At 38.2% G+C, this 15,312-nt stretch overlaps 1 protein-coding gene across 1 annotated transcript in view; it reads right to left on the reverse strand.

Annotated features, from left to right (window-relative positions):
- SPEF2 (sperm flagellar 2) overlaps positions 1-15,312 on the reverse strand; it is a 197,891-nt gene that overhangs the window by 29,835 nt on the left and 152,744 nt on the right. Inside the window, exons 27-30 of the mRNA XM_034960179.4 lie at positions 12,984-13,131; positions 10,720-10,848; positions 8,346-8,484; positions 5,410-5,639 (exon numbers count right to left, since the gene is read on the reverse strand). Of these exons, the coding sequence (XP_034816070.1) occupies positions 5,410-5,639; positions 8,346-8,484; positions 10,720-10,848; positions 12,984-13,131 (646 nt within the window). The remainder of the gene's footprint in view (positions 1-5,409; positions 5,640-8,345; positions 8,485-10,719; positions 10,849-12,983; positions 13,132-15,312) is intronic.

Raw genomic sequence — 15,312 nt, forward strand, 5'->3', positions numbered from 1 at the left:
ACTTCACAACCTGACCACAAGCTCTCTGTGGTCCCACCTCCTGTCTCTTGTTTGTTCACAGTTCCCTCAATATGTCATGCAACCTCAAAATCTCCACAGCTGCTCATCCCTTTGCCTGGAATACCCTTCCCCTGCTTTTCTTCCTGGAAAGTTCAGTTTCAAAAGCCTCTGGGCTAACCCTCATGCTGACTCACATAGGCAGCAGTAGCTACTTCTGCCTTTGAACTCCTGTAAAAATCATGCTGCTGAATGATCTAGCTTAATCACTACAGCCTAAAGTTCTGAATGTGTACCCTCTGTCTCTGAGGCCAGTCATTAAATCCATCCATCTCGCCTGGGCGCGGTGGCTCATGCCTGTAATCCCAGCACTTTGGGAGGCTGAGGCGGGCGGATCACGAGGTCAGGAGATGGAGACCATCCTGGCTAACATGGCGAAACCTTGTCTCTACTAAAAATACAAAAATTTAGCCGGGTGTGGTGGCGTTTGCCTGTAGTCCCAGCTACTCGGGAGGCTGAGGCAGGAGAATGGCGTGAACCTGGGACGCAGAGCTTGCAGTGAGCAAAGATCGTGCCACTGCACTCCAGCCTGGGCGACAGAGCAAGATCCCATCTCAAAAAAAAAAAAAAAATCTATCGGTCTCCAAAAGGGGTTCAAAGAAGGGGTCCTTGTCAGCTTCTTAGAGCAATGGTACAGGCCTTGAATAAATAAATGCTGCATCTTTTGAAGAAAAAGAGAGGGTATAGAATTTGCTAAACTATGCTCTCTTCAGGTAGGTTCTCAGCAGAAGCGAAAATAGCTATGAACCAAATCTCTGCAGGCATTTCATTGAGTACCGATGGGCTTACAAGGAAAAAGAGTTCTTATGGCTTAAGTGCAGACAGAGGAACATTGCTAAAGTATTCTAGTTTCAACAGAATCCAAATTGCTTCCATCAGAAAAAGGCTGTCTTCCTTATGTATTTGGCACTTGATGTTTGGAGACAAGATGTACCTACCCAGAACTTACTGGAGCACACAAAATGAATGCTTTTGTTTGGAATGCTTGTACTCCCTAGGAAACCACATTACTTTATGATTTAATTCTACCAGGTGGTGTACATTTTTTTGGAAGCACTCAGGGGTAATATTGCAAATGCCTACTAGTGTATTTCCATCTTCAAGAAACCAAGCTAACATTTTGGATAATAGAATACTTTGTATCAATATTGTATATTATATACTAATATGACATTACTATAATTATATAATCAAGTCACAATGGCTTATATGATTACACTTAAATTGCACATTCTATGTGCTATACTCTTTCTAAGCACTTTACATATATTAATTACTTTAATCTTCATAACAACCTTATTTCAATACATGGAATAAGTATCATTATTATTCTCATTTTACAGATGTGGTAACTGAGGCAGAGAGAAATTTAATAACTTGTCCAAGATCATATGACAGTCTTTTGACAAGAGGTGAACTTGAGAAAGAACTGTTTGACTCTAGCCATCCCATCATAGACTGAGGTGGATAATAAGTGAATTAACATATGAAAATGTTAGCAAAGGGTCTGACACATAGTGACCATGCCAAATTGGCTATTGTTATAATTCAGAAAATATTCACTAGATCTAACTCTGCCAGGAGTACGCTCATAGGAATGATTCCTAGGATAGGTGATGGAAAGAATGGTTTGCTTTCTTTTACTCATACTGTTCTTATGCTTCTAAAGTATGGATCTTTGTTAAGTGGCAGGAAAAATGCAAGTGTAATCAACTGTTTCATTGCATTTTGCATGATCTAATTTGATTATCATGTATAAGGTCATTATTTTTTCCGGTATATTTGTGTTAATAATAATCAATAAATAATATTTTATGTCTAATCATTACCTTTACCAAAAGAGAGGTAGAATCATTATAAGTGGCAGAATTTGACCAGAAAAGGAGTGTTGAATATGTTACAATATATGATGCTTTTCAATTTTATGTTATCTTTAGTAAGGGCTATTTTAATGGAGACTTTTGTTTTCAAAGGGATTAACCAATACTTAGCAGAAAACCCCTTAAGCTTTAGTTCTTTCCATTTACATCTTGATACTATCTAGTTGCAAGTATTTAAAGCATTCAGTCATTGTTCTAATCAAAGATTAAATAATAATCCAATAATTGTATTTGTGTGGCATGATTAAAACATGCAAAGTGTAATTTGGTAACATCAGTGCTTTTTATAAATCTGCTAAAAAATCCTACCATGGGCCTAGTAACATAATGGCTGTTATATGCAAATAAATATGTATGCTTCCCTCCCAAAAAAATCCATCTGTTTTAATATATTTTAGTGAACTTGAAAGTTGCATCTTAGATATTATGGATTGCATGGGCATATATGAAATAATATAGGAAAATGTTTTTATTTCTTGGCATAGAAATAATAGCAAGTTTGAGCAGGAAGTTCTGCAGGATCACACATTTGAAACACACATGTTCAGCCAGCTCCTCCACACTTTCAAACCTGCCATCACTCACTAAGATTGTGTTTTGAAATTATAGAGTTCTAGGGTAAATACAGTGGAAGGTATCATAAAGGATTGTTTTCCATTTCTTGGAAGAAATACAACAAAAGCCTTCATTTAAAAGACAGATGGGTGTGTGTCATGTTTCTTAAGTGAACAATTGCCAAACCTGGGTAGAAAAACAAAAAAGACAGAGTATACTTTGTGGGGCCAGAAGAGATGGGGAAAAGGGGTGAGTGGCAGTTAATGGGTTTCCTCAGGCAGGGCCATTGTCAATGTTTGGAGCCTGATTTCAAGAGTATCAGTAGAGAACCTCCAATTCTGTGACTCTGGGATGCAGAAAAATGGAGAAATACTTTTCCCTGCCCTCTGTAAGAATAGCAAGAATAATGACAATGAACATTACTCCTGTCAATCAAATTCCCAACACTTATTAATTATTTTAGATATACCTAAAAAGCAATATATGCAATATATATTTTTTCAAATGGTATAATTGAGCTAATAAAGAAAACAGTTTAAACTGTTTGCCCATAGACCATACATAACTCACTTTGAATCATCACAATCCCCAAATCCTACCGTATTGTATAGACTTGTAAATTCTGTGGTAATTACAACTGTTATTCTTGCATATGGGTTAATTCTCCAGCTTGGGTGGGAGGAGGTGGTTCCTCACACAGAGAAAGCCTCCTCTTCTACTCGCCTGGAGTTCATGCAGTTGGAGAAAGAAGAGCAGAGCAGTCTCCTAAACATTTCCCAAACATCATGCTCCTATCCTCACGCTTCTTGCCTACAGAGTTTCCAGCAGCTGTTCCCCTAACTGTAAACATTCTCTGTAGCCTTGCCACAAAATCTCTTTACCCTCTTCAATTTCTCCCTCCAAAGTTTTGCTCCACAGACTTTTCCCTGACCAATTTCAGGGCACACTGATGCTTTGCATTCTTGAGCACTTGAATAACATTCATACTGTGTCCCAGAAAGAACTCAAATAGTTGTTCATATTTCCTTCCTCTTTGCTTGCCTTTTCAAATTAAACTCTCAGCTCCTAGGGCAAATGGTTTCCTTTTACTCTGCTTTTAAAAAAATAAAAATTAAAAAAAAAACAACTCCGTTTCTCCCTCCCTCCCTTCCTTTACTTCCTATCCCTCCCTTCTTATTTCTCCCACAGTCTGAAAACATTTATCTGTTGACATCTTTGTGTCCCAAGGGTTTCTAGAGTTAATCTTCTGAGACGCATGTCAAGTTATAGCTGCTATTTTTTAAAATTTATTTTTAAACTTTTAGTGGAAATATGAGCTCTGGATTTGAGGTTGGATCCAAGAAAGTATTATGATTAGCATCATGAATACTAGGGTCCCTGCTGAAAGATATATTGTAAGTGGATGATAATTTTCAAAATCCACTTCTACCTATTCAAGTGTCCCCAGATGCCTTTAGTTTTTGCCTATTGAGTGATTTCCTCCCAGTCACCAGAGTGTAGGATTAAAGCAAACCACATGTCATGTTTAGAATCCACTTACACATATCTTTTTATTTTATGTGTAACATAATGGCCTGGATAAAATGAAGAGAAAAAGCAACTCTGAAGAGGGAAGTACATAATAACAGGGCATTGTGGAGCTCGCACCATGTAGAAGAGGGTGCACTCTGTCTGACTAAAGGACTGAAGGAATTTCATGGGCTGATTTGTAAAGTCGAGATTTTTTGTACCTGCTGATGGCCATGTTTCCTTTGTGCCCAAATGCTGCCAAACGGCACCTCCGTCCCTCCACAGCTGAAGTGTGGGCTTTTATACCTTGGAGCTGTAAAGCCTGCTCTAGCTGATTTGATGAGCTGACACATCAAAGCGCAAGGTTCACCCAGGCACACACATATACACCAATTTCACCTACTGGGCTTGGCAAGGAAGCTTTCGGACTTAGAGTAATGCTCTTTTTACTAATGATATATGATGTGAATTACTGGAAATACTGGACTTTTTTTAAAAGTAACATTGTATTAATACTAAAGTCAGTTGACTATGCTACAGGGAAAAGTAATAATTTCCCAATAAGTAGTATATGTTGAAAAGTAAAAGAAATCTGCTTATGAGAGGCAACTTAGTTCAGTGAGAAGGGGCAAGAACTTTGGATCTGCAGAGTTCTGAATGATATATGACCATAGGCAAAAAATCTGCTAAACTCCTCTGTGAGTCAGTATCTAGACCTTTAAAGTGGAGATGATAATCCTATGTGATCTGTCTGAATTACTTGTGCTATCAATCGACAGAACTCATTGAAGAATATCTGGAAGTAGGAAAAGGCTGAATAAAAAAAGCCTGTGCAGATGCTGTAGGTCCATGCTGATAAAATGTGAAAGAGATAAAATTGTTGTGTGCAGAAAACATTTACACATACATACGAACAAACCGACTAATTAATTAAGCAAACATTTTCTAACAACTTATTTGATTCTGCTTATGGTCTACAAGCACTGAGGGAAAAGGCCAACATAAAAGGGAAATCTTCTACTGCCTGGTCTCCCCTCACAGAAACACAAACTCATAATCTCAATATAAAATCTAAACTAGAAGTATGCACAAAGTCTTTCTGTAAGCTGCCAGGTGGAGTAATACTCAAATATACAAACTTGTCAGCAAGGGTCAGGGAGGACAGGAGAGAGGAATTACCAGGAATGAGGACCACCACACTGCTCAGGCATTATTCACAGTGGGTACTGCTTGTTTAATTAGGGTCTATGTTGTATGAAACAAATATTTAATAAACTAGAACAAAGCAAGGGCATGTTTTAGTGCCACACGATCCCATAGAGCTGATTTTACCTGTTGGCAAGTGATTGCTGTCCTGGTTAATCTTAACCTTTTTTTGTGCTCTTTTCATGATAATTATTTTTCTTACCGTTAGGTGCCATATCTAAGAACTGATCTCGAAGACTGTCAAGCTGTTCAATGGTCAGGGTGCCATCTTCTTCCTTTTCTACAGGTGGAGGACGTATTGGTGGGGGAGGATCTGGGAAGACTTTTATATTGCCATTAATGAAGAAGTCTTCTTGGCTTAAATAAAGTTCATTCTGAATTTTTGTAGATGTTTCAATGTGATAGCGAGCTACGTCAGTTAATTTTTCTATACTGAAAGTGGTAAAATGGATAGCGTTAACCCCATGAAAGATACTATTAGATTAATAAAGTTTGCTTATAAGACATATACACAAAAGTAAACAGATTATATAGCTGTTAGACAACTCCATCTGCATGCTTATAAATTTCAATTTGTCCCCAAATCTATTTTGTAAAAAGGCAGGGTATAAATAAATGCAGATTAAATAGAAAATGCATGCTTATTAAACAGCTAATAGTTACACATTTTACACAAAACTGAACTTAAAGAGAACCTATTAAATATAGTTTTTATTAGTATTAGAATATATTTTACTATGTAAGCAAGACTATATCAAGGGTTATATTTCATACTAAGTATGAACCAGAATAAGGTTATATGGCATAATACTCTGTAAAACATGACTATTAGAATTACATTTATTTGGAATTAGGATGAATTATAAAGTGAATCAAGTTCAATAATGTATTTCTAGAAGAGTGGCTTTTCTCTATTTCTGTCAAAGAAGTTTGATGTTATCTAAAACAAAGATGTCAGAATAGCCTCTGTTGCATATAATCCATTGAAATTGCTTTGCTATCTTCATGAAGAATAACAATTCCTAGCTAGATAACATGGTAAAGCAGCAACAGCTGGGAACCACTATGATGCGGTAGAAAGAGTGCTGGAATCTGAGTTCTCATCCTAGGACACTCTCTAGCCACAGATCCTGGGCTCTCTGAATTTCCTTGTCTTTGCAATGGAATCAACAACGCAACACTCCCTATCTTATGGTTATTAATGTGAACTCATATACGGCAAAGATTTAAACTGTACTGGGGGTATAGTTAATGACCTTTTAAAAGTTATTTTAAAGGCTAGAGAAGTTTTATACATGAATAAGTGCATTATCGCTGTATTGAAGAAAGGATCTTGTTTATATATTACAATGAAAGTGAGCAACACAGAAAAATGCATATTTGATCTCATTTTATATAATTCATAGGCACCAAATATACCATATACTGAACATATAACTGAAAATTTAAAAAGTAGCATTAGTTGCTGTCTTTCAAAAGATACTCTAGAATTCAACTCCAGAATGTTGTCTTTGTGAGTGTCCATGTAATACGTGTTAGCCAATTAGTTTATGCTTTTAGGGTGGTTGCGTGCTCGGGGACAGAGGAGGCACTGGATAGCTGCTGAGTTTACGTGAGTGAGGAGGGACTCCAAATGTGGATTGAGACCCAACCATAGCCCGGCACGATACTCTGTAAAACATGACTAGTAGAATAATACCTTTACTGGGCATCAGGATACTAAAACAGATGCGCGCCACCTAGTGGAAGGTTACTAAGAGTAATCTTAACAACGGAAGGAAAAAAGTGCCAGGAAAATAAAAACAGGATTTGAAGGTCAAAGGGATCTGCCAGCTATTTATTTATTTATTTATTTATTTATTTGTATCACATTTCTAGGTTTTAACTTCTTGTGGCCACAGTTCATGACAGCATCTGTAGATTCACAGGGCAAAGACATATACAATATAAATCTGAGAAATATGAATACATCTGCTAAAATATGCATTTACACTGGATGGCCACATGGATGGGAGCCATGAGTCCCAAAAATGTAGAAGATAGACTTTCATTTCAAAATAGCAGGCAGAGAACAGAAATGAATATTATTACTGTGTGATGCTGATGAGTAACTGACTTGGTTATCCAGTAGCAAAATAATTTTAAGCATTACTGCAGTAAGCTTACTTACTTATGCTTGTGTTTGTATTTTTTATTCTGTTTAATGTTTGTTTGTTTGTTTTACTATGGAGCAATAGTTCTAAACAACGAGGCTGAAGACTTTACAAAAAAACTTCACTATGAGACAAGGACCAGAGAAAACGAACCATAACAGCTGCTTTTTACATGACAATTGTTGCTTCTAAGAATAATTGCCTTTTGAATACTGTTTGTGTAGCAACTTCTAAGTTTTCAGTAAATGTTTATTGTAAACTGTAGTGCATCTTGGAATCTAGATCTAGGGTAAACTTCTGAAATAGCCTGGCTGGAGTGTTTCCTTGTATAGATGAAGCCAATGAGGCCCAGAGCAATCAAGCATGCTACTAATTTGTGGACAAGATGGGGCTCCTGGTCTGGACAATCATGACTCACTCTGCTGAGCTGCCTCTTTGTACCTTTTAAGGTTGAACTAACAGGATGAGAGTCATTGCCCCTCAGTAGCAACGAAAGTCTGGGAAGTCTTTGGAACTCAACAGAAAAGTAGAACTTGGGGTTGGTCTTACAAGAGAATCAGTCTAGCTGGTAAAACATTCCAGTGAATGACTTTTTAATCTCCCCTTAATTGGCTCTGACTGATAATAAATCTACCATTGGAAAAGTATCAAGGATTATTTTACTTCTGAAAACTATTTTTAAATTACCTATAATCTTACCTTGTAAAATAAGGTTCTCATTGATTAGTATGACAGCTAAACTCATAAATATTGTGCAAAGTTTAATATAGCAATAGAACCCTTTGATGCATGATTTACTGTTAGAAAAGAGTTTATGCAAACATGATAGTAAAGCTCATATTATCTGTTTATACACGTGATGTCCTAAAAGGCCAAAATATATATTTGTAACTAACTTAAATTTGTAAATACCTTAAAAATCTTCATCAATTTTGGTACTTAGAATACACAAAGCATATTTTCAGAAAGTCATGTAGTACTTTACCTGGCCATTTCATTCAAATACCTCTCACCAAGCCATTTTTCCATGAGTTTATATACATCAACCACCTTTGTTACTAAATCTTCAAGAAGAGCCAATGCTTTTGTCTTTATCAGTTCAAGTCGAAATTGCGTGGCTATTTCTATTTGCAAAGAGAAATAAGAATGTTTTAACATATTGCAGTGCATGCATTTACTAATGAACAGATTCACTTTGAAACCACTGGTGCTTCAATTTGTGAAGCTTTAGGTGCACGTTTAATATACCAGAATAGATAAGATGATATCCATCTCACTGAAAAGCAAAATGTAATATGTGGTAGAGTCATTTGAGAAATTATCTGAACCAAAACTATAATTGAGCTTTTTATCTATTGCACTTTGTAGCAATCTACTCTTTGATAAATGAAATGTGAAAACACACATAGGTAATTTCTGAATTTTGAAAAGGGAGTGGGGACCGTGCTTATCTCCTTACTTTAGAACCTGGGGTGGCATTGCCATTGTATTTCTCAGCACCACTAAAATCAGGGCAAACTCCATGTGCCCCTGGGCCTATTACTGATCCTGGCACATAATCTGGTTGGTGGATTTTATCTCCAAAATTTTTCCAGTTTCTCTTTTTGGCTTTTTTCATCATCATCGCATAGTTTGGGTGCTGATTATCTCTCACTTAAACTGTTGCAATAGCCTCAATCCTACTTTTTCTAACTCTCTTCCCCCACCTCAAATCCAAATCCACCTCCACACTATCCAGAGTAATTTGTCTTACCTGCAGATGTGATCATAATCACTTTACTGCTCATAATTTTCCCTAGCTCCCAGTTGCCACCAGGGAAGAATCGAACATTCTTGGCAGTGCCTAGATAACCCTCCATGGTGTGGCCTCCCCATCTCCCAAGTCGCTCCTTCCCAGAACATGCCTCATGGTCCTAAGCTACTCACAAGCTGATATGCCTCTTACCCCTCTCTCTGCCATGGCACGTAATACTCCTCTTCATTCTCACGCCAATTTTTCCCCTGGAAAAACTTATCCATAGTCTTCCAATTCCGCTCAAGAATTAGTTCCGTTGGTAAGTCAGGAACTCCCCTCATGTCCCCTTTGCCCCATATGCCCACCACCAATATCACATTTTTTTTTGAGACAGGATCTCACTATGTTGCCCAGGCTGGATTCAAACACAATCGATCCTTCACCTCAATCTCTTCAGTAGCTGTGACTACAGGCCCAGCTGTCAACAGGTCAACATGCAACAGTGATTGCATTTCTCTTCCTTGAGTCTGAGTTTTATTTTTTGTTTATGTTTGTACATATAAATGTGTGTCTCCAGCAACTATCACAGGACTTGGCACAGAGTGGAAAGTCAATAATCATTTGTTATATTCATAAATGAATTTTGCTACACTAAGGATAATGTATGGAATGAACTGAAAGATGAAGTATACTGAAAACCACTGAAATCAGATGCAGGGCAGGCAATAGGGGAGATGCATCTGTCCTGGACTCGCCTGATGCCACAGTCTCCCTGTGTTCAACTGACTTCAGATTTTATTGTTGGGGTTATAGAAGTGGGTGGTAGTAAGATGGGAAGGACAGGGGAGAGAAAATGAGAGAAACAAGGGATGGAAATCATCCTTAGTAGTTAATAGTCACTGAGTAGTTAAAGGTGTCTCGGCATACCCCATGCCACATTTTTGTGGTTTTGTCATCTTGCATATTGACCGTGTTTTTTTCCCTTAGGATATGTTTGCTCAGTTTCCTGATCTTTTCAGATTTCATTTAGAATTGCATTACAAGACAATTCGGAGAGCCATAAGGAGAATATGTTTTGTGGAGTCATTGCTCCTATAGAGAAGAACACCTCTGAATATAATAGATATATGACTGGCTCTCCTATGGCCTTTGTTCCCAAGGACTCATTTTCAGGGCCTGTTAGTCTTTAGTTAAAATTTATTTTCCTAATGAGGTACCTAAATTATTCTTACTGTAATATAAAACCACTTACTTTAGGTAGTCCCTATCTAAACCTGTAAAATCATACGAACTTTCAACATTTTCTTTTGTATCTGTTTTATGAGATTTTAATTACTGCTATTGCTTTTTCTAACCCATTACCAAATTCTTTTTGGTTCTTTTTGAGATCATGTCATCAGTTAAGACTGATTAGGTGATGCCAAAACATCTGACTCATGCAACACTCAAATCTAGTCCTCATGTGGTCAAACGAAAACAGTCAACTGAATATTGTGCTTTTCAACCTCTTTGCTGTATGTTCTCATAGACATGGTCTGAGGCAATTGATGAGCCAGTTGTGGGCTGTTTGGCTACTGGTCTCCTTTCTACTGAAAAGCATCATCTTAGTCGTTTCAATCGCTACCTTCAAATTGCAAGGCAGCAAGGTGTTCTTCTTTTATTTTGACCCTCAGTTCATTTTTCCTTTTGATTTCAGCAATTTCCTCTGTTGTTACCATGACAGGAGTTGCTTCTGCCATAGGTGATGATTTACCTGAAAGGGCAATGAAACATGCTGAGTAAACTAACAAAATACAAAGGTGTGCACATAGTACTTGGACAGAATGAGCACAAGCAAAGTTTGTTAAGCTATAAACCTCTAGTGATTTGGAAACAATGAAACCTTGGTCCTCCCAGCATCTGTGATGAAATATTGAATTTTTCCTTGAGAATTCTCTGTATGGTTCCTGGGCTGGACTCATATAAAAACACCCCATTTGTGTAGTATAATTAAAAAATAAGGTATGTAGCAAGTGCAAAGATGGTTACAGTTTCCAAACATAGTGAAATCCAGAGTTTAGGGACAGAAATTAGCAAATCCCCACATAGTGCTGACCCCATTAGACACCTGCAGAATTACCACTCCATAAGGGATAACTTCTATTAGCAAAGTGTTTCCTAGATCTTCACCAAAAAAGAAGATACGAGAATAACCTCAAGAAGATGTGGGTGAAATGCGGGTGATTGTCAAGAATCTGTAATCTCTTTAAATATGATTATTATTTTTTGAGACAGTCTTGCTCTGTCACCCAGGCTGGAGTGCAGTTGCATGCTCATGGTTCAATGCAGCCTCAACCTCCCAAGCTCAGGCAATCTTTCCACCTCAGCCTCCCTAGTAGCTGGGACTACAGATGTGTGCCACCACACCCAGCTATTTTATTGTATTTTTTTGTAAAGACAGAGTTTTGTCATGTTGCTCAGGCTGGTCTCGAACTCCTGGGCTCAAGCAGTCCACCTGTCTTGGCCTCCCAAAGTGCAGGATTACAGGTGTGAGGCACTGCTCCTGGCTAATTTAATTATATTTTAATTAGAACTTAACTATAAGTACATCAGTGATTATATAAGAGAATTAGAAAATATAAATTTGTCAGTACCTATCAAAGGATTTACCCATGGGCTATGGCAATATGATTCTAGTTGCAGGGCCCATTTACATAGCTCTATTTTCAGTTCAACTAATCTTTCTTGAGGGTCTGACTTCGAAGGGTTCAAATCTTATGAAGAAGATACTGTAAACAAAGAAATCGTAATATGTTGCAATAATAGATGTATATGTAAGTTACAGATGAAGGAGAGATTAATCTCTCTGGATTTCTGTTTTATCATCTGTAAAATTAAGGGATCAGACCCCAAGAGTGATTCCATTAAAGTCAACAGAAGCACTTCCCTTATTCCTGCCACTCGAGATGGACTAAAGTGGTGCGTTCTTTATTGAGGTAATACTCTTCCCTTTCCTTCAAGTGCCACTGACCCACTCCTTCCTCCATCCTCAGTGCTTTCTTTTAACTTCCATTCCTGGCTGCTTGAATGTTCTCCATCTAAGAAGCATCTTCTAGGCCCTCAGACGGAGAAGGGAGACCTTGTTCTTAAGGTACGTGTACCTCCCCTATCAAAGCACAATGGTCACATGTCTCTCTCTACTGCAAGACTATAGCTGGATTAGGGCAGGAATTGTGGTTGTGATTTTTGGTTTTGTTTTTAATTTACTATTGTGTTCTTGGCATCCATCTAGAGCATTTCACATAGCAGGTGTATAATAAACATATCACAGACAATCTATGAGTGGAGTGAGTTCTGCTCATTTGCTTCCCAGGATTCCACTTCAGAGGGGGAGGGTAATGTTGATGCCAAAGCTATTCATTCCTAAGGTTAATTAGGGATCTCTTTCAAGATGTATTTTCTCAACTCTTTGTTTTCCCTCATGCTACTGAGCCAGGGATTTAGGCAGGAGGCCTCCAAGAGAAAAGGACTTGCCCCTGAAACATACACATAGCTTCTAAAAACATAGCTTTTAAACTTCTCTTTGTTACTGTAGTGTTAGCCTTTCTGCACAGACTTTTCAGATGACATAGTACCATCCTGGAAGTTCTTTTAACATTTCAAAACTGTCTTTGAGGTTTATTTTACCCTGAGTACATCTGGCTATTTGGTTAAACAAGTTAGGTGGGCTTGGTATGCAATATGATTTGCCACTAACACCACAAATCATAGAAGCCTGGGTCTCTAGTTTAAACCTAATGAGTAGTATTTTAGTGGCTTAGAGGCTAATAATGTGTCCAGTTAAATGCTCGTTTTCTGCGAAGGAGAGGTTTAGGCATCCAGGGTTCTGAGTGCTAAAACCATAAATACCTTTGGGTTTTTTGTCTTCCTGTTTTTTCTTGGGTGGCTCCTTTTTGACTTTTTTATTTGCACCCATCTGAGGAGATTTTTCTTTGGGGTCTGCTGGCTGGTTTTCTTTTTCTTCTTCCATAAGCCTCTGATGAATTTCAGCAGCCACCTGGTTGCGTAACAGCAATATTTCAGTTAATGTTGCATTTATAAAATATGGCAACCATTTGGATGTAGTCATTACTAAATTCTGTTGAAACTTTAATCCACTGTAAACAATTGTGCCCACGTACTCGAACTTTACAAAACACACCCCACCATGTTTTACTTAAGTGGAAACCTGGCCCTGTCCCAAGATGCGGCTTCCCTTCCACCATCTATGTGGAGGCTGCTCACTTTCTCAAGCCCCACCTGCAAATCATCCTTATGTTTCCTCACTGCCACCTCCAGAGTGTCACAACTCCATGGTTATGCAAAAATTCCTTTCTTTTAAATCTCAGACACACATTTATACTTCTCAGTTCCTTTAATCTCTTGACTTCCAATCCAGGGTATTTCTCTGTATCAATGTTTCTTAACCTTTTTTGATAACTGATCCCCTATAGAGTTTTTTTTAATTTTTTTATTTGCATTCATAAAATTTTAATACTGCAGAAGCATATTTGTTTATGTTCTGGGTGTATATTTGTGGTTTCTTCATACATATATTCATCACCCTCGGCAACAGCCAATTTTTGGGACTGCATGCCCTGTGTTAATTGGTTCATGGACAGTTGAATCCTGGGCTTCTATTCTACTTGAGCACTAAATATCACCCCCAAAAGACTGAGTATTTGTGAGGTTGACCCATTCCACAGGATAACCCCAAGGTTCTTAGCTTCCTCTGTTGGGCTGACTTTCAGCTTCTCTCCATTCCACCAAGCGCCTCCTTTCATTCTCACAAGTGTCCGGGCTTGAGATTAGTTGTTCTGTCACCTCATTCTAAGTGCTGAATGGAGAAGCTCTGTCCTTTCCCACCCACGGGGTCAGGAACTGCAGGTATCCCTCCACCTCTCCTCTGTGGCTGGCTCTGCACTTCAGGCAGCAGAAAAACCTTGTCCCATGACAACACAGATGAACCTGGAGGACATTATGCTAAGCAAAATAAGCCAGGCACAGAAAGGCAAATACTGCATGATCTCACTTATTTGTAGAATCTTCAAAAGTCAAAGCGTAGAAGTAGAGTGTACAAGAGTGGTTACCAGGGGCTGGGGTGGGTGAGTATGTGGGACAGGGAAAGGGGAGATGTTGGTCAAAGGGTACTAAGTTTCAGTTAGATAAGAGGAATAAGCTCTGATGACATCTTGCCCAGCACGGTGACTATAGTTAATAATAATGTATTGTATATTTCAAAATTGCTAAAAGAGTAAATTTTCAATGTTCTAACCACAAAAATAATAAGTGAGGTAACAGATATGGTAATTAGCTTGATTCAGTCATCCCACAATGTATACAGACATCAAAACTTCACAGTGTACTTTATAAATATATGCAATTATTATTTGTAAATTAAGATTATATATATGTACATGCTTGTCTTCAGGCTTGTGTCACTGGGGTTGTACTTGCAGTTAGAAATACTGGACATTTTGCAATAAGTTCAACTGCCCCTGGGGAGGCGAAGGTTGTTTATGAGTGCCACCCCAAGAAATGAGAACCCAGGAAAGAATCCCAAAGGTAGAAACAACACACACACACACACACACACACATGTGCGCGCGCACACACACACACACACACAGATATTATGCAGGCAGTAGCAACACAGGGTTTAAAACTCTAAAATCTCAATAAAGCAATTGGTGAAAAATGGGGGTTATTGAGGGCTCATTTAATTATTTATAATTTCTGGGGAGAATGGGGTGAGGGGATGAGAAGACAAAGATTAATGAAGGTGAATAGAAAAATGAATAAGGCATAATCTCTACCCTCAAAGACTATTACAGTTTTGTGGGTGAGATAGACCAGCCAGTTCCCGCCTTCTCCAAAATTCTGCCACACTGCATACCCCATGGCAGCATGTAACTGTTCCCAAGTGTTCTATGAGTGTTAAATCTTGCCCCATCGTCCAAAGGGGCCTCGTGCTTCCCAGAGCTAAACCAGTCCTACTTCTTTGTATTCTTCACAGCTTTGAGTGTCTGTGCTGTGCTCAAAGGGGATGATCAGTAGGTGCTTAATAGTCAATGGACTTTCTTTCAAAAGAATCATATTCCACAGAATGCACCCTCAACTTCTTCAATATCAATAGAATCTTGGAGGAATACAGAAAGTTTTCAGAGAGCAAGCAGATTTCTTTGTGGTTTTTTTTTTG

This window comes from Pan paniscus, chromosome 4 (genome assembly GCF_029289425.2).
Source record: "Pan paniscus chromosome 4, NHGRI_mPanPan1-v2.0_pri, whole genome shotgun sequence".
Classification (NCBI taxonomy): Eukaryota; Metazoa; Chordata; class Mammalia; order Primates; family Hominidae; genus Pan; species Pan paniscus.